This window comes from Aspergillus glaucus (genome assembly GCF_001890805.1).
Source record: "Aspergillus glaucus CBS 516.65 unplaced genomic scaffold ASPGLscaffold_18, whole genome shotgun sequence".
Taxonomy (NCBI): Eukaryota; Fungi; Ascomycota; class Eurotiomycetes; order Eurotiales; family Aspergillaceae; genus Aspergillus; species Aspergillus glaucus.
In genome coordinates, this window is record NW_019170470.1 from 622,320 (window position 1) to 645,891 (window position 23,572).

Sequence of the window (23,572 nt, forward strand, 5' to 3'; positions counted from 1 at the left end):
AGCTGTACAGGACCAAGAAAGAGAACTGAAAGAGGTATGAAGACAGGAGACCTCCGTCCAGACGGAGTAGCGAGAAAACAACAGAATTAGATGAGTAAAAGGAAGATTGGACCCTTTCTGTTTGAAACGCTCTTCTTGAACCCTGAAACTATCCCCCACTACTACGTACTATCGCGAGGGAAATCGGCAGGCGGTGGATCGGTAACGCGGTGTGGCGGCGGTTTTGCCAGCGATAAAAAAAATATGGCGATCCATCACCACCACCACTCATTCGTCCATACACTACACGCCGAGGAGAACGATTCCAGTATTTGAGACGGTCATCGCCTGATTGCCAACGACCGGTTTAGCGTCAGCTTTCATCGCTTGTTACCCCTGTACGGCTGTGTTCCGATCGCCAACTCCGATTCCCGCCTTCGAGCCGATATACAAGACTTTAACCGGGTGGAGGGATGCAGTCATGGGCCTGCAGAGGCAGCCATCGCCTGCTTCGCGCTGTCCAATCCCAGTGTTGTCCGGCAGCATGGCGAACGTTTGCGACAACACCGGCGCTGCAGAGATCAACTAGAGCGCAGAAGCAAAGCAAGAAGAGGCAGCGGTTGGAAAATGCTAAAAATGTATGATCCAAAACCAGTCTGTATCCTACGAACAGTTATACTAATACATCTTGTTTCATGAACAGCCATCTGGAAGACTGGCCCTCGGTGGCGTCACACAATCCATGAGAAAAAGTGTCAGCTCTCAAGATTTTAGCGTCGTCGTTGTATCCATCCTACATGAAATTAAACAGGGACTGGGACCAGACAATTCGATACTGGAAAAGTGGCCGAATTTTGAACGATATGTGTTAAATGCCTGTAAGGTGGACGAAAAATCTCTAAGCGGGAAGCCTACCCCCCTCAGGGAATTTAAACTGTCGCTACAGAGGACCTACCTTATTCGAGGCCTTTCGGGTTTGAGAGAGGATATAGAATATCGATTATTTGCGGAAGACCTTACTGCGAAGTATTCGCTGCCGAACTTGGAACATCAGAGAAAGGTGGCCGATTTACGATTTCCAGCAGAGTGGTACGGGCAAGCGCGCGCCATGCAACGGACAATCCATTTACACGTCGGACCAACAAATTCTGGAAAGACCTATCATGCGTTGAAGCGATTAGAGAGTTGCAAAAACGGGTTCTATGCGGGACCGCTGCGGCTCCTTGCGCAGGAGGTATATCAAAAGTTCAAGGCAAGTGGTGTGTCATGCAGTCTCATCACTGGTGACGACGTGCAAATTCCCGAGGGATCGGCTCCGACAATAGTGAGCAACACAGTCGAGATGGCCAATCTGGGCAAGACATACGAGGTTGGTGTTATCGACGAAATCCAGATGATCGCAGATCCTAGACGTGGATGGGCTTGGACGCGCGCCGTTCTCGGAGCACGTGCAACTGAATTACATCTTTGTGGTGAGGCAAGAGCCGTACCTCTTATTCGCGAACTAGCTGCTCTTACGGGCGACAACCTCGAGATCCACCGTTATGAGCGACTTAACCCTCTTAAAGTCATGGACAAGAGCTTGGAAGGCAGTCTGAGAAACTTGCAGAAAGGCGATTGTGTGGTTGCTTTTTCTCGTCTGGGAATTCACGCATTGAAAGCAGATATTGAGAAACACACCGGGAGACGTGCGGCTATTGTCTACGGAGGTTTACCGGCAGAAATCCGGACACAGCAAGCCAGTCTTTTCAACGATTCGAACAATGATTATGATTACCTCGTTGCTAGCGATGCCATTGGGATGGGTCTTAACTTGTAAGTTTGACCTCGTTTCGTTTTGCCGCAAATTAAACTCTGATTCTTATCATCAACAGGAGTATTAAACGTGTTGTTTTTGAGACTCTGATCAAGAGGCTCCCCGGCTGTCTCCAAAAACTCAGCGTGTCTGAAATTAAGCAAATTGCAGGGCGAGCCGGTCGTTATCGCTCTGCCGCACAGACCCAAGGCAAAGGGAAAAATGCCAAAAGCGAAGAAGAAAACGTTGGTTTCGTAACTTCATTGGAAGATATTGATCTTCCACAAATCAAGGAAGCACTGTCTGCTGAACCTCCTCCGATCACCGTCGCCGGCCTTTTCCCTCCAGATGCTGCCATTCAGAAATTTTCTGCCTATTTCCCGCGCAACACACCTTTCCAATACGTCCTCAAGCGCTTGATAGAGCTTACGCAGGTCGGCCCGCTATTTTTTATGTGTGATCCTCAGAGCCAGCTTGAGAACGCCGAGCTCATTGACACTGTGGAGGGCCTACGCGTTGAGGATCAGCTAGCTTTGATGGCAGCTCCCATGCACTTACGAGACCCAAGGGGTGTTCGGGCTTCCCGTGCATTTGCAACGTGCATAGCTGAGCATACCAATGGTCGTCTGTTGGACATCCCCGAGCTGAATTTGGAGGTCTTGGAAAATCCAGTGTCAGGTGACAAACAATATTTGCATGAACTGGAAATCTTGCATAAATCTGTCATTCTATACGCCTGGTTGAGTTTCCGAATTGGTGGGGTGTTCACTGACCGAACTCTTGCCTCCCACGTCAAGCAACTGGTCGAAGAACGGATGGTCAGAGCCTTGACCGAGTTCTCTGCAAACAAGAAACTCAGAAAGGACGCATCCCTTCGCCGACAAATCGCTCTGCAGAAGCAGATTCAGGACCAAAAACGGGTAATGTCCGAGGCGAACATCGACTCTGCCGCAGCTAGTGAGTTAGCTTCGTCCAGAGTAACTCATTCCAGTGTCCCTGACGAGGCTCCCGATCATGCCTCGGACAATGCTCCGGAAGATATCAGAGTTTCTGATGATGTTGCGAATGACCATGAAGACTCAAAAAATGATTCGTTTCAAGAAGAAGAGGGCATTCCAGACGATGATCTTACGGATGACTCCTTGCCCGACGATATTGCCGATAAGAAGCCTGAAAGACGGTGTTAAGCAAAAGAAGTGGCTTGAGGTTGACAAGCACTTTTTCGAGACGACCATTAATGATTCATTTCCACGTTCAGCGTGTGCCTTGTGTGTTCTTGCCTTGGACCAGACTCGTGTCCAAAGGCGCACGAAGGTCTGCGCTGCTGCTAGGGCTTTCCTAGCTAGCTAGAGGGTAGGGCAATCTACAACAAAGCGTCGATGTACAATAACAATCTTGGAGAAGGCATAAAGGCGCTCGCTACTCCGATATGTACAATATATACGATTTACGATAGAATATAGAATTATCTATTCAGAAGCATTTAGGAGCTATAGTACTGAGCCATTCGTAGATCATCTGTCAGGTTATAGGCCAAATGCTTATCTTATCGGTGGCAAGTTGCCGCCACAACGATTTTCCGCGATTGGGAGCTTTCCGGCCGACGAGACCGCGACAAACCACCAAGTCAACGTTGGGATTTGAGGAGTGTTTTGCGCACTCTCTCGCAAGTGAATTTCTGATTTCTTTTAACATTTGATTGTATTGTTTATTTTCTCTCGCTTGCCGTTCCTTCCTAATCACCGCAACACCCACCATGGATGACCTCCAGTCTCTGGAGCTTTTTTCGCTCGTGTCGCGAATCACAGGCGAACTCCAAAACCACCTGGGTGTCAACGACAAAACTCTCGCGGAATTCGTAATTGACCAACACCTATCATGCGGTTCGTTCACGGAGTTCAAGAAATCCCTCGAAGACATGGGGGCGGAATTCCCGCAGAGTTTGATGGAGAGTATCGACCGCTTGGTCTTGACAATGCACCCGAAGTATAAATCGAAGAAAACAGAAAGCGCGGGCAAATCGACTGGCGACGATGATATGGACATGCTTGGTGCGTTGGAAAAAAAAGCGCGTGTGTTCAAGGGTCTTGCTGTGCCGGATAAAGCGCCGAGTTGGGAAGAGGAGGAACAGAACGCCGTTGATGAGGGTGACGCCAAGGCCGATGCTATGGATGATACATTTGCGATGTTGGAAGGGCTAGCAGGGAAAGCACAAGGAGATAAGGGTCGGCCGACGAGAGATGAGCGCAAAAGACGAAGCAGAAGCCCGGATTACGATGACTACAACCGCGGACGGTCACGACATAACAAATATCGCTCACGATCGAGGTCACGCAGCGTTCGTCGCAGCAGGAGGGATGACGATGTCGACGAATTTGGACGTTCATTGGGCAAATACAGCAGCAGGGACGAGAAGTACCGGAATGGGCATGGCGAACGACGAAGAAAACGTGACCGCTACGACGATGATGACGGTTTCCGACGACCACCACCTGTTGAGTTGGATGACCAGCCAATTCTCTATAAAGTATACGAAGGCCGTGTGACGGGAGTGAAGGATTTCGGTGCTTTCGTCAACCTCCAGGGCGTGAAAGGAAAAGTGGATGGGCTTGTGCACGTTTCTGCCATGCAGGAGGGAGCACGAGTAAATCATCCGTCCGACTTGGTCTCGCGCGGTCAGCCACTTAAGGTCAAAGTTGTCAGCATACAGGGTTCGCGCATTGGATTGTCGATGAAGGAAGTCGACCAGGTGTCTGGTATGGATCTCGTGCCACAGCGGAGACTTGCATCAGGGGCAAATATGGAACGCCTTGATGGTTCTTCTGCGGATGATGATAGATATGGAAACCTGAGCTCGGACGTACCGGTTATCGAGGACTCAGATGGCAGACCAATGAGAAACCGCAAACGCCTGACATCTCCAGAGAGATGGGAAATCAAGCAATTGATTGCTTCCGGCGCTGTCTCTGCTGCTGATTACCCCGATATCGACGAAGAATACCATGCCACCGTTACTGGCGAGGGAACTTTCGAAGAGGAAGAGGATGTTGACATTGAGGTCCGAGATGATGAGCCTCCTTTCCTGGCTGGCCAGACTAAGATGTCGTTGGAGCTCTCTCCCATTCGAGTCGTGAAAGCACCAGACGGTTCCCTAAACCGATCTGCCATGGCAGGTACTGGCCTGGCTAAGGAGCGCCGAGATATACGACAGCAAGAATCTAGGGATAAGGCAGCCGAGCAAGCTGCCGAAGTTGATCTGAATGCGCAGTGGCAGGACCCAATGGTTGCGCCTGAAGAGCGTAAATTTGCGGCTGATCTTCGTTCTGCTCAACAACCCAAGCCAGATGACACCGTTCCTGAGTGGAAGAGGGTTACTATGGGCAAGAACCAGTCTTTTGGCAAGAGAACCTCCATGTCTATGAAACAGCAGCGGGAAAGTTTGCCCGTCTTCAAATTCCGCAAACAGCTGCTTGACGCGGTCCGTGAAAATCAGTTGTTGATTGTCGTTGGAGACACTGGCTCAGGAAAGACTACTCAGCTAACACAGTACCTTGCCGAAGGTGGATATGGGAACAATGGTATTATCGGGTGTACCCAGCCCCGTCGTGTCGCAGCCATGTCAGTTGCCAAACGTGTGGCCGAAGAAGTTGGTTGTAGACTCGGAGCAGAAGTTGGATACACAATCCGTTTTGAAGATTGCACGAGCCCAGAAACCAAGATCAAGTATATGACTGATGGTATGCTCCAAAGGGAAGTTCTTTTGGATCCAGACTTGAAGAAGTATTCTGTGATTATGCTTGACGAGGCCCACGAAAGAACCATTGCAACGGATGTGCTTTTTGGTTTGCTTAAGAAGACTATCAAGAGGAGGCCCGATCTTAGACTGATTGTGACATCCGCTACTCTGGATGCTGATAAGTTCTCCGAGTATTTCAATCAGTGTCCGATTTTCTCTATTCCTGGTCGGACATACCCTGTCGAGATTATGTATTCTAAGGAGCCAGAGTCGGATTACCTGGATGCAGCCCTCATTACTGTCATGCAAATTCACCTGACAGAGCCATCTGGTGACATTCTTGTTTTCTTGACTGGACAAGAGGAAATCGACACGGCCTGCGAAATTCTATATGAACGGATGAAAGCATTAGGTCCCACCGTACCTGAGCTGGTCATTCTCCCTGTTTACTCTGCACTCCCGGGTGAGATGCAGAGTAGGATTTTCGAACCGGCACCTGATGGTGGTAGAAAGGTTGTCATTGCAACTAACATTGCCGAGACATCCATCACGATCGACCAAATCTACTACGTTATTGACCCTGGATTCGTGAAGCAAAATGCCTACGACCCGAAACTAGGAATGGATTCTCTGGTTGTGACTCCTGTATCGCAGGCGCAGGCCAAACAGCGAGCTGGGCGAGCTGGAAGAACCGGTCCAGGTAAATGTTTCAGGCTGTATACCGAAGCGGCTTACCAGTCCGAAATGCTGCCAACTACGATTCCCGAAATCCAGCGTCAAAACCTGTCGCATACCATTCTCATGCTCAAGGCGATGGGTATTAACGATTTGCTCCATTTTGACTTCATGGATCCTCCGCCGACAAATACCATGCTTACAGCTTTGGAAGAGTTGTATGCCCTGTCCGCACTTGATGATGAAGGTCTCTTGACCCGCCTGGGAAGAAAAATGGCAGACTTTCCCATGGAACCAGCGCTTGCCAAGGTCCTCATAGCGTCGGTTGAAATGGGATGCTCTGAGGAGATGCTGAGCATCGTTGCTATGCTTTCCGTGCAGTCAGTCTTCTATCGTCCAAAGGAGAAACAGCAACAAGCGGATCAGAAGAAATCCAAGTTCCACGATCCTCACGGCGACCATTTAACTCTGCTCAATGTATACAACGGGTGGAAGAACTCCAAGTTCAACAATGCTTGGTGTTTCGAGAATTTCATCCAAGCCCGACAGATCCGCCGCGCCCAGGATGTCCGCCAGCAGCTTATGGGCATCATGGACAGATACCGCCATCGGATCATCTCTTGCGGGCGAAACACTATCAAGGTGCGTCAAGCAATGTGCACAGGATTCTTCCGGAACGCAGCCCGCAAAGACCCCCAGGAAGGATACAAGACCCTTGTCGAAGGCACACCCGTGTATATGCATCCCAGCTCCGCTTTATTCGGCAAGCCGTCTGAACACGTCATCTATCACACATTGGTCCTGACGACCAAAGAGTACATGCATTGCACTACCTCCATTGAGCCGAAATGGCTTGTAGAGGCTGCGCCGACCTTCTTCAAGGTGGCGCCCACAGATCGTCTGTCCAAGCGTAAGAAGGCTGAGCGGATTCAGCCTCTGCATAACCGCTTTGGAGGAGAAGATGACTGGCGACTGTCTGCGCAGAAACGGCAAGGCAGAGGTGGTGGTGGTGGAACCTGGGGTTAGATTGTTTGTACTCTTCTGCATCTTGTTGTTTCCTACGATATATTAGCACTACTGTGAATACCCATTGCAAATATTTGACATATAATGAATGTATTATGTCTAAGCAGTCTTCTCCATTTATAATGAGTTAAGAAGATAGCGTAGTCATAGAGCTATCATAAGTAATTTGTTTTTTTATATTTTTTTTATAGTTAGCTTAGTTAAGTGCCTCTTAACAATAAATGGTTCTGTAGTGTAATGGTTATCACTTTGGATTCTGATTCCAACGATCCCGGTTCGATCCCGGGCAGGACCTCGTCAATTTTTGCTTTTTATTTTTGCACTTCATTCATTGCCAATAACGATTGGTACAATGTCGTTCTTTTTGATCTTTGTTTTTATTTCCTTTCTCTCTCTGATTTTTTTGGTTGCATTCCTTTTTCAATATTTGCTTCCAAGTACTCTGCACGAGTTCGTTGGAAAACTGGACAGTCGGCCAATCAGACGGCGCAAAACTCTGAAGGGAGCGGAATATCTTGATCAAATCCAGAAATATTCTTACAACAAACCTCAAAACCACCAAAATGCCACACTTCGATAATCAATCGCCTCGAACGAAGAGGAGAAAGCTTGATAATGGTCAGCCAGACAAAAGTGCAGCCATAACATCGCATACGCAGCTGCGCAATCTGCTGGTATTCCAACAGAACGCCGTTGAGACCAAGCAAGGTAGGTTTTGTCGCAAACCCTTTGCGCCGCAATATCATGTTCAAATTTACTCACAAATGATGTAAAGGCATCAATACATTCAAAGAATTCCTATTGTCAATCAACCAGACAGAGGATGGAAATGAAAAAGGAAAGAGACGCGATGTGCTCAAAGCCTTCTGTGACTCGCAAATTTCTCGCACCGGGGGAGAAGACGATGCAGCCGTCTGTTTTCCCGATCTAATCCAGACATGGAACTTTGCAGACAGCAACAATAATGAGTCTCTTCTGACGGTCGTCCCGTCTGTCCTGGCTATATTCTTCAAAACCGTGTCTAGCCATCTGGAGTTCCGCGAGTTTGGGCTTGCGCTATGTAAATATCTGCTCGAGAAGGAGCAGCTCAAACTCTTCAACCGTGGTATGGCGGCAGTGAAGTCCAAGGAGCATTTGATCTCTCCCTGTCTTCGTTTACTCACGGAGATTGTCAGCTTTGACGGAGGCGCGGCAGCTCGTCAGGTTTACTCCAGACGCCACACCACCTTCAAGCGCCTTGAGGTGTTCCTGACCCCGAACAAGGCCCAACTGGAGGATGCGGAAGATGAATCGTCTAGATCTACTCTTCGACGGAATGCTCAACGATATATTCTTGCCAATCTAAGGTTCCAGCAAGCGTCAGCAAAGAACGACATACTTGAACAGCACAAGATGATCAGAGCGTTTTTCGAGTATGTGAGGAAGGATTCCCGCGACATTGTTCTGGATATTATCAAAGCTTCCGAGAGAGATGTTGCCCAAGACGCTTCCTTGTCTAGACAAGCAAAGACGAAATTCTTCAGTCGGTGGAACCTGGAGAGACTCGTGACGCTCTATGGATACGGCCAGGAGCCCGAAGAAGGCTCTGGAGGTGTGTCCATCGCAGGTGCAGTGCACAAGGTTCTCATGAGTGTCTGCACAAAGCCTGAGCTTGGTGTTCTCTTGCCGGAGTCCGGCTGGTATCCCAATGGAAGTGACCCCGAGTCAGTACCGACCGAGGACGATGCTTGCATCGAACTTGGGCTAGATTCTGCTGTGCATGTCGACAAGTACAGAGAGTCAGTACCGGTCCGCAATGGCACACTCTCATACCTCATCCAAACACTTCGACCAGACGTGAATAGCTCTCAGATTCAACTGCTGGTAGCCATCTTCAAGGCTGCGCCAGAGCTAATCGCCGATTACTTCACCAAGAAGACCATGTTCATCGCAGACCCGAAGCCTACGCCTTCATGGATGGCTGAATCAGCATTGCTCTTTTCGACGATCCAGTTAGGCGTTCCAGCAAACTGCGGCTGGAAGGGCAAGTTGCCCGCGATGCCGCCACCAGTCTCTGTTGTTATCGAGAGCATCCTCCCGCGCCCTCTCACGCAGAAAATATTGACTCGTTGTATCAACCAGAATGCTGAGATCGTGACGCTGTTTGCGGTTCGCATCTTGACGATCGCCTTTAACAAGTTGCGCGCTGTCTTGAAGATCTTTAACGCCGGCCACGGCTCCAGTCAGACATTCTGGAATCAGGCTACGGACAAATTGGTTGCGGAGTTCTGTCGCCGCTGTCCTGCTATGAAGGATATCATCCTCTTGTACAAGAGAACGGATAGGGATGATTTGTCGCAGCAGGAAGCTGTTGCGGAGCTGTTGGCCTGCTTCTACGAGGTCATTCCGGATATTGCATTGGAAGAAGCTTTTGATGTTTCATTGCTTTTGGTCGATATCTTGAAGCGGTTGGAAACGCCAGATCTTAGCTCGGATGACTCCGAATTGTTACTTGGCCAGTTGCAGAGCGCCCTCAAGATCGCGCAACAGTCTGCATCTATACGTTGGTGGCAAAAACCAGGTAAGTTACGGTGGCCGGTACCTCTCTTCTTTTTGTGTTCACGTATATTAATTCTACATCTAGCGTCGATGCCGCATTCGGCTTTTACCTCGATCTTCAAGGTATTCGTTGATGCCACGGACAAGGACTCCTTGCAGGAGATTGGAAACCTGCTGAGTATGGTGCTTGTGGAGAACTCCGTTCTCCAAAGCTCCCCGAATTCCTTTTCTTCGCTTCTGTCGAGCTTCGAAAAGTCCGAGCAACTGCCTAACCAATTGGCATTCTTTGATAACTGCATTTGTCGATTGGCAAAGAAGCCTGTCCATTACCAAGACTTGATTGGATCTATGTCAGCAGAGGCGGGATCTGTTAGTGCTTTGTTTGCTGCTATCTCTGAACAATGGCCTTTTGTGATCAAGAGTGGGGCTGCTGCTGCGGAATATGTCGTTGGTTCTTGGATCGCCAGAGCTCTCGGGAAATTCAAGCAGGCCGGAGAAGACACCAAAGTGTTGAAATCTGTCCGAGACAGCTGCATGGAAGCTACTGAGAACAAAAAGGTCAAGTCACTTTTGAAGAAGGCGTTGAAGTCTGCTGAAGAGGCCGATGACGAAGACGCCACCACCAAAAAGCAGAGCAAGCCTGCGCGGGAAGCCTCTCAGTCGTTGCCTGGTCAAGAGCAGAAGACGGATCTGGAAGACATTTTCGGCGCTCTACCTACTGAAGGCACCACTCATAATGCGCTCCAGCGGTGGGAAAAGGAAGACCTTGAAGTATCAGTGGAACAGGGCCGTATCGCAGAGCTCATGCTTTGTCTTTGCTCTGAGCATGAAGAGGTTCGGAGACAAGCATTTACGAATCTTTCTCGGTTCATCATGAAGCTTAAGTATTCTAAGTATGTCGAGTGGCGATCAGTTTACCTCTTGACTGGTGAACTGCTCGAAACCGTCCGACAGCTTGGCTTGGAGGCACCCGTCCCCTGGATAGTGGGCGAATGTGCGTCCAGCTGCTTGTCTGTCCTAACGAATCCCATGCACAAGTTATATGGAAAGGTCAACAAGTTCCTCCAGAAAGCGCCGTATTGGGAGGTGGAGAAGATTGCAACATATTGGGTAGACAAGATCTTGCTTCATGAGCCCGAGTTGGATGACGGGTATTTTGAGGAGATCAATTGGCTTCTTGACCTGTTCGTCAAGGGTCTCCGAACAGGAGCGGTACGTCTACCTTTCTCTCTTTTTTGATCTATAGTCGCTAACTGAGTGTCCAGGATATGGAAATCTACCGTCGTGCCAATGTCTTCGAACGACTCCTCTCTTTCTACGAATCACCCAGCGCCGGGTTCTCCGCAAAGAGACGAATCTTGCATCTGCTCTATCGATCGACACAGGTCGGAGGTAGCACGACGTTGATCACCCGAGCCGCTGTTGTGAGCTGGATCCAGAGCCAGATCGTGGGCGTTGGAAATGCGCGAGATGTGTCCACTATTTCTGCACTTGCTGAAGTGGTGGGTAAATCGTCGGATCATGAACGAGTGGATAAGTGGAGCGGAGGAGCGTTGATGCAGGCTGTTGGGAATATTGCAGGATAGTGCATCTGGTAGTGTAGGAGTACTATGTATAGTGTCTACAGGGTACGGAGCAATGTATATACATAGACAAAACCCGATTCTCGGGATTACCGTGATGACTTTGCATAATATACTTTGATTTATTTTATAGTAAGCAAACAAAACATATTCAATTCGAGCTCAATTCACTGCTATCTGGTGCTGTAATGGAGTGGTGATGCTGCGGTAGTGCGACAGGAGGCGGATTTTTCCATTTTCGGCAATCAGACGAACCACGTTTTCTGTCTCTGACTGTCTTCTCTCCTCTCTACCATCAACCAAAACCTCCCCCCTTCACCATCTCTCAATTCTCCATTCGGTCGATAACAAACTGCCTGTAAATTTCCTTTCTATGAATTGACTCGATAAGAAGAAAAAAGAAGCCAGAAAACCAATAAAAAAAAGGACGCCTTTCCTCAAGTCACTCTTTGCCCCTCACTCTCCGACCTTCAGACCTTGACCGATTAACCCTCTTCCGCCTGAGCTGTCACTGCCTGCCAAAAAGAAAAGCTTTTGCTTGCCTTCAGCTTCTTCGCGCGGAAACGACGATTGATCCTAAGCTACCCCTTCCCTCGATTCTTTCGACTTTTGATCCCTTTTCTCTCTCCCTGAACGCCAACGACCCCAACGTCTCCTCTCGAAATTCCTCGGCCACCAATGAGAACTTCATTACTCCTGATCCCGATACCTACCTGAACCACTGTGATCCCACATTCCGGTCATTCTCATGGCGCGACGCTACGAGATCGATGAGCTGCTATGGCTGCGCTCATCGCCTCTGGTCACCAAACCTGCGAGCTTACCGCCGGTAGAAGAATGGATGGGGTAAGGCGATATCCGTCTCTTTCGTTTGCGATTTTTGTGGTTGTTCAGAAGCTAATTTGCCATTCATGTCCAGTCCACTTCCTGAACGAAAACCCAAAGACCCGAACAATCAGAATGAGACTACTACGACCAACCGACGACCTAGCATTATCGAAGCCCGTCACCTTACACGAGGCTCGAATTCAGGTAAATACACCGCCCAATTCTCCCAATTTTGTCTTTATATATCAGCTCCGTTGGTTCACTCATGGAATTCAAAAAAAAAAAAAAAAAAAAAAAAAAAAAAAAAAAAAAAAACTTTGGCTGACGGGCACAATTCTTACAGAAGACATCATTCTCGGACCACCACGGACCGCCTTCGCTTCGGCGTCCCGCATTGCCGGCAAAGGCTCTATAGATGCAACGGAACGGTCATCTAGAATACAGGACTCGGACGAATCCAAGAACGATCGTTTCAACTTTCGGGACAAGTTTTTCAAAGAACGAGAATCCGGCGACTTTGACAAACGCGATGGAAAACTAGGCACTTTCACCAACCGACGTAATGATAAGGAGGACTGGAATAGTGGACGCCCACGCCGTGCCTTCGGCCCAGATGACCCTGAACGTAAACCAAGACGCAATGGCGACTTCGATCGATGGGAAGGTCGTGATAACATCAAAGAACGTGACCCCCGAGACTCAACAGCATTTGGAAACCGTGATAAGGATAGCCGATTCTTCATTCGAAAAGATGGCCAGCCAGGACGGTCGAAACTAGAAGGAAGCTGGTTCCGTGACGAGAGTAATGCGCAGGATGCCCTTGAAGCGGAGGAAGACAAGCCCCCACTTCGAAACCGCGAATGGCGTCGTGACAGACATGGTGCGGATCGTGACTGGACTAGGGGCGCTAAGTTCGAGCAAGATCCTGAGTGGTTAGACTCAACCGACCGAGAAGAGCCCAGGCCGGTGCATACCCAGGAAGACTTTGAACAATGGAAACAGAGGATGAAAGCTGGATCCGCTCAGGTACAGGAGAAGAGGGAACCCCCTTCGGAACCAGCTACCAGCACCTTACCAAAACTGGAGACAAGACCTACCGATGGTGAAATCTTCAGTAGTACTGGCACGCCTCTCCAGGCGGATGCTACGATGGAACGATTCTTTGGATTGCTCAATGAAGCGAAGCCTTCCCCGGACATTGGCAACCAGTCGCCTGTTGTGGAGCCAACTAGCAGCAAGAAAGAAACGATGCCCGCCAAGTCTATAAAATCATCTCGCTTTGCCGGCCTGTTTAGTCCACCTCCGGGAACACCGACGAGGGAGCCCGAACCTCAGGCTGCAAGCCAGCCTCATGCCGATCCCGACCAGGAAGGGTTCCAACGCATCTTACAGATGCTGGGTGGTGGTGCCAAGTCGCGCAATGGTACTCCTCACAATGATACACCACAACCTCAACGCCCGCCATCATTGGTGCAGACCGAGCAAGGTCGAAGTGCGCTCTCGTCACCGGTTCGTGAGCAGTTCATCCGGCAGGATCAAATGGCCTTCAATGGATCTCCTGCTCGTACAACTGCACCTCCGCCTGGACTCTCACAGCACCCTATCCAGGAATCCTTCAAAGATCCGCATGCCGGTGAACGTGAACATTTGCTTCGTCTTATGCAGCAAGTTAGGATCAGTCCGGTCCCGAACATGCCGCATGGAAGCCAGGGTCCTCAGAGTGCCGGTCCGGCTCCTGGCATGATGAACATACCCGAAATGATGTCTCATCCCCCGGGATTACCCACTCCGCAGAAGGGTCCCAGTTTCCTAGATGATCCAGCGATTGCCAACATGCAGAGACCAGATGCTGCTGATCAGCTTCGGCGTAGACCCGCAAATGGGCCACCCATGGGCTACTTCGATGATATCCTCTTTGCTCAGGGTAACAACGTTCCCATGACGCCTGGCGGAAGCCGGGCTCCTCAAGGCCAAGGCCACCCCGCTATGGGCATTCAAAGGCCACCTGGTTTTGAACATCTGCCGCCTCCTGGATTCGGGGGCCAACAACTTCCACCACAACAGGGTGCACTAGGTCCATTGGCACCTCCGCCAGGTATCCCAACTCCCAACCGTGGCATGAATCCGAATCTCATGTCCAACGTAATGCCAATGCACGGCAACCTCCCTCCCCTCAATGACCGTCAAGGCTTCCCACGTGGCGCTGGCGGCAGTGGAGCGGCAGCATTCGGCCCTCCACCTGGTATGATGCCCCCTCCGGGATATATGAACATGAATGGCCCACTTCCTTCCGGGCTACCGCCGATGCCGCATAATGCTGAGGCTCTGATGGGACTTGGTGGTGGACAAGGTCCGTTCGGAGGCAATCCTGGTCCTCAGGGTCCGCCGCCATCCTCTAGACATCTATTGGACATGTTTGGCCAGGCCAGCGGTGGTGCTCCTGGACATTTCCGGTAGATGATTACTGAACGGAACGGAGTTCACATTCAAGGCATGTTGCCATACTGCGGAGCTCTCTTTCTGATGTCTTTCGTGATACCCCTTTTGGTCGATGCCGGAGTCTCTTTTCTTTTTTCATTTTCCATTTGATACGCCCTTTAAGTTTATTGTATCTTTTTCTACCTTCTATTTCATACGCATCACGGAGGCGGTGTTGATGAGGACCATCGGAGGAGAGTTGTGCTATATGGCTGATGCCATTCAGCTAGTTGTGGATTTGGCACGCAGTTTCTGGGCGGATTGCTCACTGCGATTCGACCAGGTGACTTTGCTGGCTATTGGAAAGGTTGGAGGGAAATGTGGTGATGGATTGATTGGGATTATCCTTGGAAGCTCTCAATACACTGCCATCAATCTGTGTCAATACTGGATGGCTGGATGATTTCAATTCAATCTATTACATGGATCTGGTCCTATCTTCGGAGTCGTAGACTGTAATCATTTTCATTATTAGGGCAGGTATGGTTGTCCATTGTCAGCTGACAGTGAATGACATTCACTGTCAGTCTTGCTACACACACCACTTTACCACTCCCTCTTTCATTTCCTCTCTGTCCCCCTTTTTTATTTTATTTCATTCAGTCTCAATCCCAGCAGTATTGGTTCAGATTTGTTCTCTTAGAAATCCATCTCCATCTCTCAAGGCAAATGTCACCCCCCTCTTCCATCTCCCATTTCTTTATCCATCAACTTGGCTGGATTGACGACCTGCTGTGTCCTTGTGCGTACATATAAAGAGCAGGACCCATGTAGGATTTCCCTTGTTTTCGCTCTGCTACCCTCTACTCTCTTCTCTGACCTGGCGAGAAAACGAATAACCCACCTCTCCCCGTCCCAACCCCACAGACACAACCAAACCTCACCGCTATGCCTCGTCCATTTCATCTAGATCCCATCTTGAAAGCAAGTTCCGGATACTCTGGCGCACACACGTTGACTCAGAGACCCTTATTGTATTTGACTCCACCTTTGCTGCTTCGTCGCTAACTTCTACCTTCGATACTGGCCTACAGCTCACCTACAACCGCATCTTCCGTCCGATCAAAATGATGGAAGAGATCGACTTTGAACTGTGTCTGGGCGTCGAGAAACATGTGAGTTTAATGGGATATGCGCACGCATTGATCTTTACTGACATGTTTGTTTTTGAAGTACCAAGCGGCCATCGCTCGTCGTGAGAAGAAGATAACTTCGTCTTTCGAGAGCATGAACGAAACCACTACACCTAACCTGAAAAGCCCCCGTTTGCACGAGAGACAGATCGACGAACATGAGCAGGGCGACGAAGCATGTGAACGTGAGACAAAGGCAGGAGGTGAACGCTGTGCGCAGTTGAATAAGAGGACCAAGATCTCGGCGTCTGGGAGCTGGCGTGGGGGGGATCAGGCGTGGTCTGCCAAGGAAGCAGCTTTACATTCTATCGAATCGTCATTTACTAGCCTGGTCTCGTCCTCTTCGACTGAGACGGTCGATATGTCTGCGACTGCGGCTGGTCGCGACTCCTCCAACCACGATGAGAAGGAGCAAGGTGAAGAGCAGTCTAACACCTACTCACCACTGAGCAGCACTTTTAGAAACCTCCACATCCACGAACACGGTGCTCCCCCATCTAGCGACAGTGGCTTCACCATCTACGAAGACCCAGAGGATAGAGTGATCCGTGACTTTGGCTTCTACCTCCCGGAGCACTGGTACAGGTATCCAGAGGATGATAAGGAAAATACAGATAGACTCGAAGACGAGGACGAAGACACTAGTACCGAGGAGTTTGAACTGTCTAACGGAGGCGAGGAGATAATTCACCAGCGGCCCCGTCGTCACCAGCACTTTAATCACTCGCAGGATACGAGGATGTACTATTACCATGACGTTCAATGGAGCAGTCCAAATATCTCCGTGGACGATTATACGGATACAGGCGGAGGAGAAATAAGGCTTACAGAAAGAAATCCGCTTAATCACGGTTTCGGTAGCAGGACGGTCTCGTTCAGCGAAGATGAGGAACCTTCTTCTTTGCGGGAAGTCAGAGGAGAGGCGACAGAAACCATGTCATTTCTTGGGGCTCCTCCGCGGCGGTTTTTGGGTGGGCGTCGATAACGTGAGGGTCATGAGTTTATGGGGTTTTGTTTTGATTTCTGCGATTCACCGATGACTTTGTATGATTTACATTTTATCATTAGCAGGATGATTTAATCAATCTTATCAGACAGTGAATACTAAAATAAACAACCAGTAGTCACTATATAATGCTCTCTCCACTTTGGGGAGCCATAAAACTCCTTGAGCTGCCTTTTCTATCACCCTTTCAATCCCATCATCATTAGTTGCCATCTCACATGGCATTTCTGTCCTACTTCTGGCAAATCGGTTGCAAGGGTCTGCAGCTATTGATAGTCTATAGCTCAGTTCACCTTAAAACTGAATCATAAAAACTTGAAACGTTCAAATTCTTTCGAGGCTAGCTTCCTCCCTCCCCCATCTCCCGCCGCCGTACGTGGTAGACAAGAAGATTGATTACTACTGCAAATACGCCATGAAAGCGTTTAGGCACGACTCAGAGCCAAGCAAGCGGGCTCAAGTATTGCAAAATGGACTGATTGATGAATAGCATCCAGTCCCGGATTCAATCTGGAGTCACCGGCCATCGCGAACAGATGACTATTACTAAACAGATACCAAAGCAAAAGGGAAGTTGCCAGTAACTAACAAAGCCTAAAAGACCCGAGGATACCCGTGTTGGAGGACAGTTATGAATCTCCTCAAACCATATCATGAGTGGTGTATACTGACCGACTGATATGTCTATTAAAACGTGTCGATGAGCCCGTTGCTGCGAGAGACTTTCGCCCCACCTATAACATCTACCTCTTACATGTGAGTGATACGGGCTCGAACTTTTTGCGATCCAGTATTGGAGTTGACCGTGATTTAGCACTTAACAGTTGGGGCTTACATACTCCAAGCGAGAAGCTGTACTGTTTTGGGTATGATGGTAGTTCAGACAGATATGTGATTCGGGTTTTCCAAGTATCATGCTCGAATTAAAGAGAGGGTTATGGTACCAGATATACAACTAGAGAAGAGGATCGAAGAACTGCAGACTGCAGCATGAGCCGAGCGGGATCGAGACCTTGGAATTATCAAACCTGAGTGAGTTGCCACACTCCAAGCTAAATGGACCCTGCTAACCTTACCAGGCTGGAATTACGAAATGGGCTCCTTCATACAAGAGTTCATGGCCAGATTGAATAGCCAGTGTCTCCCAAGTGCTGTAGATTAGGCCCCAATCGAACATGCTGGACGTACAAGCGCTCACCCCGAAAGGAAACCCTGCCTCGAACCCGACTCGACGAGATGTCTTTGCTACCCAGAGATGGCCCTAGACAGCCAGAAGATTTTGATACCGGAGCAAATACAGATATACTCATTTTGGCTTAGACAAAGGATCCGGGCTCGCAAATTCTTCACCAAGATTGATGGATACAAATCCCTGGGCTCCCCGAGGCGTCGCAAACACGGGATCAAAGAAGCAAGAATACTCTTTGGCGATAATCGAGTCTGGATGGAGTGAGTGAAGCAACTCAAAACCGACTTTGATCAGTTTTGGCTGAACGGAACTAGCCAAGCGATACTGTGCCGACGGAATCCTCGAGATACGGGCAAGCGATCTGAAACGTTTCCTTTAAATATCCTAAAGAGAGGCTAAGTATATATGCGCATGAAAACTGGCGTGACAACAGCAGATGGAAAGAGGCATTTCCCTAGTTGAAATGCGAATTATCAGCAGGGAGCTTATGTGCTTGTTCCGCGTTATTGAACGGATTAGACAGGCAAATCGTCGTCAGAAGAAAGACTGTTGGAATATATGGCGTGGCTACAGATAGCTACATGTTTCATGTGACAAGAGGCGGAGGATACCCTCATGCAGCAAGTCAACCATCAAAAAGGTGCTGTGCTAAGCCTGCAACATCCAGACGTGTTGAGATTTTCCCTAAAGGCCTTGGCTCTACCGTAAGGTCGCGTGCGCATGTTAATACCAGAAGCAAGTCGTTGAGTGCATTGAGCAGTGAGGTCGATGATTTAAGACCTCAATGATAGAAATTTCAACTCAGCCTCAGCCAAGAGGCTGATCAGAAGAGGAGATTGATCAGAGAACAGGCTGAGAAGATAAACGTGCTAGAAAAAACTCTGCTAAAGAAGGACACTCAACACAACAATACCCTTCTACAGAAGACGACGGGATACATCATCTCTACCGCCTCGACGAAAAAGCTAAGGTGAAAGAAGCGCAAAATTGTTGCTGTGTATGTACGTGCTGATGCCAAGGTCTGTGCGGATTCTTTCTTGCACAACTTGGAACCATGCTTCGAGTATATTTGGGATCCCAGTTCTCCATTATCAATGATGGATACGATTCTGAGCCTAGAATAATAACAAAGAGACATTGGGTCTTCAGCAATACATGAAAGCAGCCCGAGAGTTTTCATGGACCACGGAGAATGGTCAAAGTTGGCCCTAGATAGCCAGGAACAATTCGATATACCGGAACAAGCACTGATATGTACATCTATTCCGGATACTTACCTTTCACTGGACTCCAATGGGTTTATTTCCTGGCTCTATTGAGGCGTTAGGGAGAAGGAACCCAATACATACGATATCATCGAGCATTGATTGTTTCGTCATGGAATCAGCGTGAAGCGAGCACAAAATGACTCAATTAAATATGCATAGCTTTACTCAACTGGGACCATTCCAACCATACTTAACCATTGTTGCCGCATGATAATTTGCTGATGCGATTCTGGAACGATGAGGTACGACAACCTCGAACGTTTTGTCCGGTGAAAGAAGGGCCTCAGCTCTCTTCGTCGATGACATTTATGGATAGTCACCAAGCCCAGGTGGTTGGAACCATTGCTGCTCCGTCAGTCGAAAACCGCGTCACTAAACAGCTATGCTTTCCATCAAGCTCAGGGATTATATATTGTTTTATGGAATACGGTCATTATTGATGTCGGTGCAATAGTTTGTTTTCTCGTTCTTCTTTTAGGACCAGGAAATTAAACTTCTTCGTCTCCCTGTGGATACATTGGATGCATTCCTATCAATTTTTGATAGTTGATATTTAGGGTTGACTTTGTTAGACACTACATCCTATATAGAATCGACATGCATATGGCAGTCAAGTGAAGACAATAAGCATTGTACACGTTCATATTCATTCATAAATACTAAGATAGATATCAATGTCAAATAAACATTGTAAACACATCACAACTGGATATCATCACTCATGGTCCCTTTCCTTTGCTCCTAATTTCAATAGATAAAACAACCCTCATTGAGTAAAATATGCAATAAGTACCATGGCATAATTGAAAACAGAAAAAAAAAAAAAAAAAAACATGAAAAGAAACTACATCTCCTCAATAGCGCAGTTGGGATGCAAGACGAAAACGGTCTTGTGTGTCTGGTCATCCTGGCCTTGTTCGTCGTCGAGTAGACCTTCTCCGCGGATAGGCATGAGGATGTTATCCTGTGACAGTTAGTACTGATTTGTGAAAATATATATATCCGGTGGGATACTAACCTTGACCATCCGCTTCAAAACCTTAACAGCTAGATCCCGCTCACGCTGCAGATCATCCTCCGTGTTGAGTTCAGCCTCAATCTGCTCCAAGTACCAAACAAGCAACTCCTCCTGCTCAACACCCTCACCAGAAGTCGCCTCATCCTCGTTAACCCTCCGCACGACCAAGTTTAGGATCTTCATGTACTTGTCGTACGTGATCTTGGTCTTGGGCTTCTGGCGCTGATGCGTGGACTGCTCTTGCTGCTCGCCATCATCACCATCACGCATGGGGCTATCGCTTTCCCTATCGCCATCAGCCATCTCCTGGTCTTCTTCAAGGTCGGCTGCTGCGACTTGCGCAAGCGCGGCTTCCTCGTCGTCATCTTCAACTTCGACGTCATCCTTCTCGACGGTGACGATACTCTGGCGGAGAAGGTTGAAGGCCTCGATGACAAAACTGGGGACGATTTCCTCGACGCAGTTGGCCTTGGCGACGGCTTCGGAGAGACGGATGAGCGATTCCAGTTGACGGACGGTGATACGGTATGAGGAGCGGCCTATTCCACCCTGGGCGTCGTTGGCGCGCAGTTCCTTGTACTTCTCGACGAGGACGGCCTTGGCCTCGTCAGTGAAGACGGGTCTGAACGTCCGCGCGAACTGGATGTAGCGCTGGAGCTGCTCGGTGCTGATAGTCGGTGTCACGGCTTCGTCGCGGTTCATGTGCACGTTGACGATGTGGTCTGCCAGCTTGCGGTCGACGGCTTCGTTGGGTTCGTCGCGGATGACAAAGAACAGATCGAAACGGGACATGATGGGGGCAGAGAAGTTGAGGTTGGCGCGGAGGGTGGTTTTGGGGTTGTAGCGGCCGCCGACGGGGTTTGCGGCAGCGAGGATTGAGGCGCGGGCGTTGAGGGTTGTGTGGATGCCGGCTTTGGCGATGGAGATCGTTTGCTGTTCCATTGCTTCGTGGATGGCGACTTGGTCGCTGATGTCCATTTTGTCGAATTCGTCGATTGCGCAGATACCGCCTCCGTTCTGTATGTTATTAGCATCCTGATTAGATAGTTTAAGAAAGCGATGGGACATACAGCAAGCATCAGTGCACCGGCTTCGATGGTGAATTCACCAGTCTCGGCATCCTTCACGACGGAGGCAGTCAAGCCAGCAGCAGATGACGCCTTACCACTGGTGTAAACAGCACGGGGGTGTAGCGAACAGATGTATCTGGCACAAACTGTTAGTCACTGCCGTCACAAGAGAAGGGTATAGGGGCTGCGTACTTCAAGAATTGACTCTTACTTGTCGAAGGGTCACCAACGATACAAATGTTAAGGTCACCACGGAGCTGCATATTTTCCTGTTCCGTCGACTTGCCAACACCTCCAATCAATTGCAAAAGCAAACCCTTCTTGATCTGCGTGTGCCCATAAATCATCGGAGCAATAGATTCAATTAGACGCGAGTAGATGTACTCTGAGTGGACGAGTTGCTTCAGATCATCCACTTCCGCTGCACTGATGGTATGAAGGAAGGATTCCTGGGCCATATCGTCTTCCGGATCGGGATCTTTGTGCTGATAGAGAGAGCCCAGGATGTTGTCGGAGTTACCAGTCAGTTGCTGGTTTGATTGCTGGCCAGGTGTGCTGGTGTCGGGGGTAATCATGCAGGAAAGGAATGCGAGTCGGTAGGTGAGGTCTCTGACACCCAGGGCCTTTAGACCACTCACACCACCTCCGCCTACTTCACCAGTACGGTTACTAATGTCACGAATGGCCTCTGGCCGCACTCCAGGAAGACCAAGCTGGCTGACATCCGGGACCACAATCAATGTACCTGTGAAAATACACCGTTCACCTGCCTTGGCGCGGTCAACCATTTCACCACGCAGGATGATATCCATTGTACGAGGCATGCTACCTGTGGGAATTTCATGCGACGACTCCTGCAATTTCACCTTCTGCCAGTCGACAAACGTACTCTTCGCAATATCCAGGCGCCATCCAGAACGGTTACCGCAGGTACTGTTCGGGCACTCGGTGGGCTCCGTGTATCTGAAAGTTTGTTCCACATTGGGGACAACCGATTTGCATTGTTCACAGATGAACGTACCCAGCGACAACTCGGGCCGGATTTCGGACGTCCGTGTTACGGTACCAGAGACAGACAGCAGTTTACCGATCTGTGACGTTCGAAGTTGCCGTAACCGGGAGACCAGGGGCATGTTGTAAAATGCCAGTGAGAACAACTTGTCTGTCTGCTGATGCCGGGTCTTGGTGTTAGCTTGACGGCCCAACTTCGGCTGGCTGGGGTCGTTGATGCTCTCGTCGTTTTCGGCCGCACTCTCTTCCAGATCTCGCATGGACGAACTATTCTGAGATTGCGTGCTAGTTGCTTGACGATGGGAAACATAGTATTCCGGTACATGTTTGGCGATCAGGTTTTGCAAAGCCTTGACCAAGAAAGGCTGGAATCGATAGTATTGGTTGGCAATCGCATCGGCCAAAATCTGGTTATCCAGTGATGTCAAGTGCGTAAAGTCCACGTAAAGGGTCGACAGTCCCAGTCTCTTCATGCCGTAAATTTGTGCGATATAGTATTTATCGGACATACGAGCGGACGACGGTGGCGGCGCAGTGCTTGAAACCTCCTCGATGTAGGACTCGAGGAATCCCACGAACGCTTGTTGCACTTTCTCACCCGCCAGATCGGTGACCGGAGGGGGCCCTGGCATGTATGGATTCCGCAGTCGGTTTATCGTCGAACTGTTTGTGCCCACAACCTGGTCATCCGGGAAGCCTTGTGCATCACTCATCGGTCCATTGCTCTCTGACATGAGCTGCGGCCGCGAACTGCCGATCTGATCTGAGTGGATTTGTTGAGAGCCGGCCGTTGAGCCCAGCTCGGACTGGATAACGGCATCAAAGAGGGACGACATGGCGGAACGAGGGATGGATAGGGCCGAGGGAATGGCCCGTTAAATGGCGTTGAACGAGAATTGTCGATGGGAATCGAGGATAGCTAGGAAGAGATCCCCCGAGTAAGCAATATTTGAAAATGGTGTGGGGAGAGAGACAGTGCTGGTGGTGGTGGTCGTTGCGGCGGTGATAATTCGCATTGTCTTTTTTCGGTGGGACGCGTAGAACACGCGAAACGCGTCGGAGAAATATAAATGCCCACCGACGCGTTAAGTGTTTCCCTTTTGGGACAAGAAACCAACGCTCTCTGCTTACATCATAAGCAGAGGAGTGCACAGGTCGCATGTAGGTGGGGCATTTTCGTGTCAGGTAACTAGTCCAAATTAGGCGATGGTCACATGATGCGCTACCTGACACGACTTT

At 49.3% G+C, this 23,572-nt stretch overlaps 4 protein-coding genes and 1 non-coding gene across 5 annotated transcripts; 4 read left to right on the forward strand and 1 right to left on the reverse strand.

Moving 5' to 3' along the window:
• Nucleotides 1–270: 270 nt before the first annotated feature.
• Nucleotides 271–3,264, forward strand: ASPGLDRAFT_176914 (ATP-dependent RNA helicase SUV3). The gene is made up of 3 exons (XM_022542886.1): nt 271–617; nt 683–1,794; nt 1,854–3,264. Exons 1-3 carry the CDS (start codon nt 453–455, stop codon nt 2,959–2,961), a joined length of 2,385 nt encoding a protein of 794 aa, XP_022398435.1. The 5' UTR covers nt 271–452; the 3' UTR covers nt 2,962–3,264.
• A 4,170-nt stretch (nt 3,265–7,434) lies between these two features.
• On the forward strand, nt 7,435–7,506 carry ASPGLDRAFT_t128. The gene has a single exon. It is a non-coding gene; the product is annotated as a tRNA-Gln (tRNA).
• An 86-nt stretch (nt 7,507–7,592) lies between these two features.
• Nucleotides 7,593–11,411, forward strand: ASPGLDRAFT_76259 (NPA1/URB1 family protein). The gene is made up of 4 exons (XM_022549842.1): nt 7,593–7,919; nt 7,987–9,771; nt 9,835–10,961; nt 11,015–11,411. Exons 1-4 carry the CDS (start codon nt 7,775–7,777, stop codon nt 11,333–11,335), a joined length of 3,378 nt encoding a protein of 1,125 aa, XP_022398436.1. The 5' UTR covers nt 7,593–7,774; the 3' UTR covers nt 11,336–11,411.
• Nucleotides 11,412–12,080: 669 nt separating this feature from the next.
• Nucleotides 12,081–14,617, forward strand: ASPGLDRAFT_38048 (uncharacterized protein; the record flags this gene model as incomplete). The annotated part of the gene is made up of 3 exons (XM_022544898.1): nt 12,081–12,178; nt 12,252–12,364; nt 12,504–14,617. The coding sequence occupies 3 exons, from the start codon at nt 12,081–12,083 to the stop codon at nt 14,615–14,617; spliced, it is 2,325 nt and encodes a 774-aa protein (XP_022398437.1).
• Nucleotides 14,618–20,078: 5,461 nt separating this feature from the next.
• ASPGLDRAFT_28104 (MCM DNA helicase complex subunit MCM6) lies at nt 20,079–23,169 on the reverse strand (the record flags this gene model as incomplete). The annotated part of the gene is made up of 4 exons (XM_022543723.1): nt 20,079–20,198; nt 20,253–21,269; nt 21,323–21,458; nt 21,515–23,169. The coding sequence occupies 4 exons, from the start codon at nt 23,167–23,169 to the stop codon at nt 20,079–20,081; spliced, it is 2,928 nt and encodes a 975-aa protein (XP_022398438.1).
• Nucleotides 23,170–23,572: the final 403 nt, after the last annotated feature.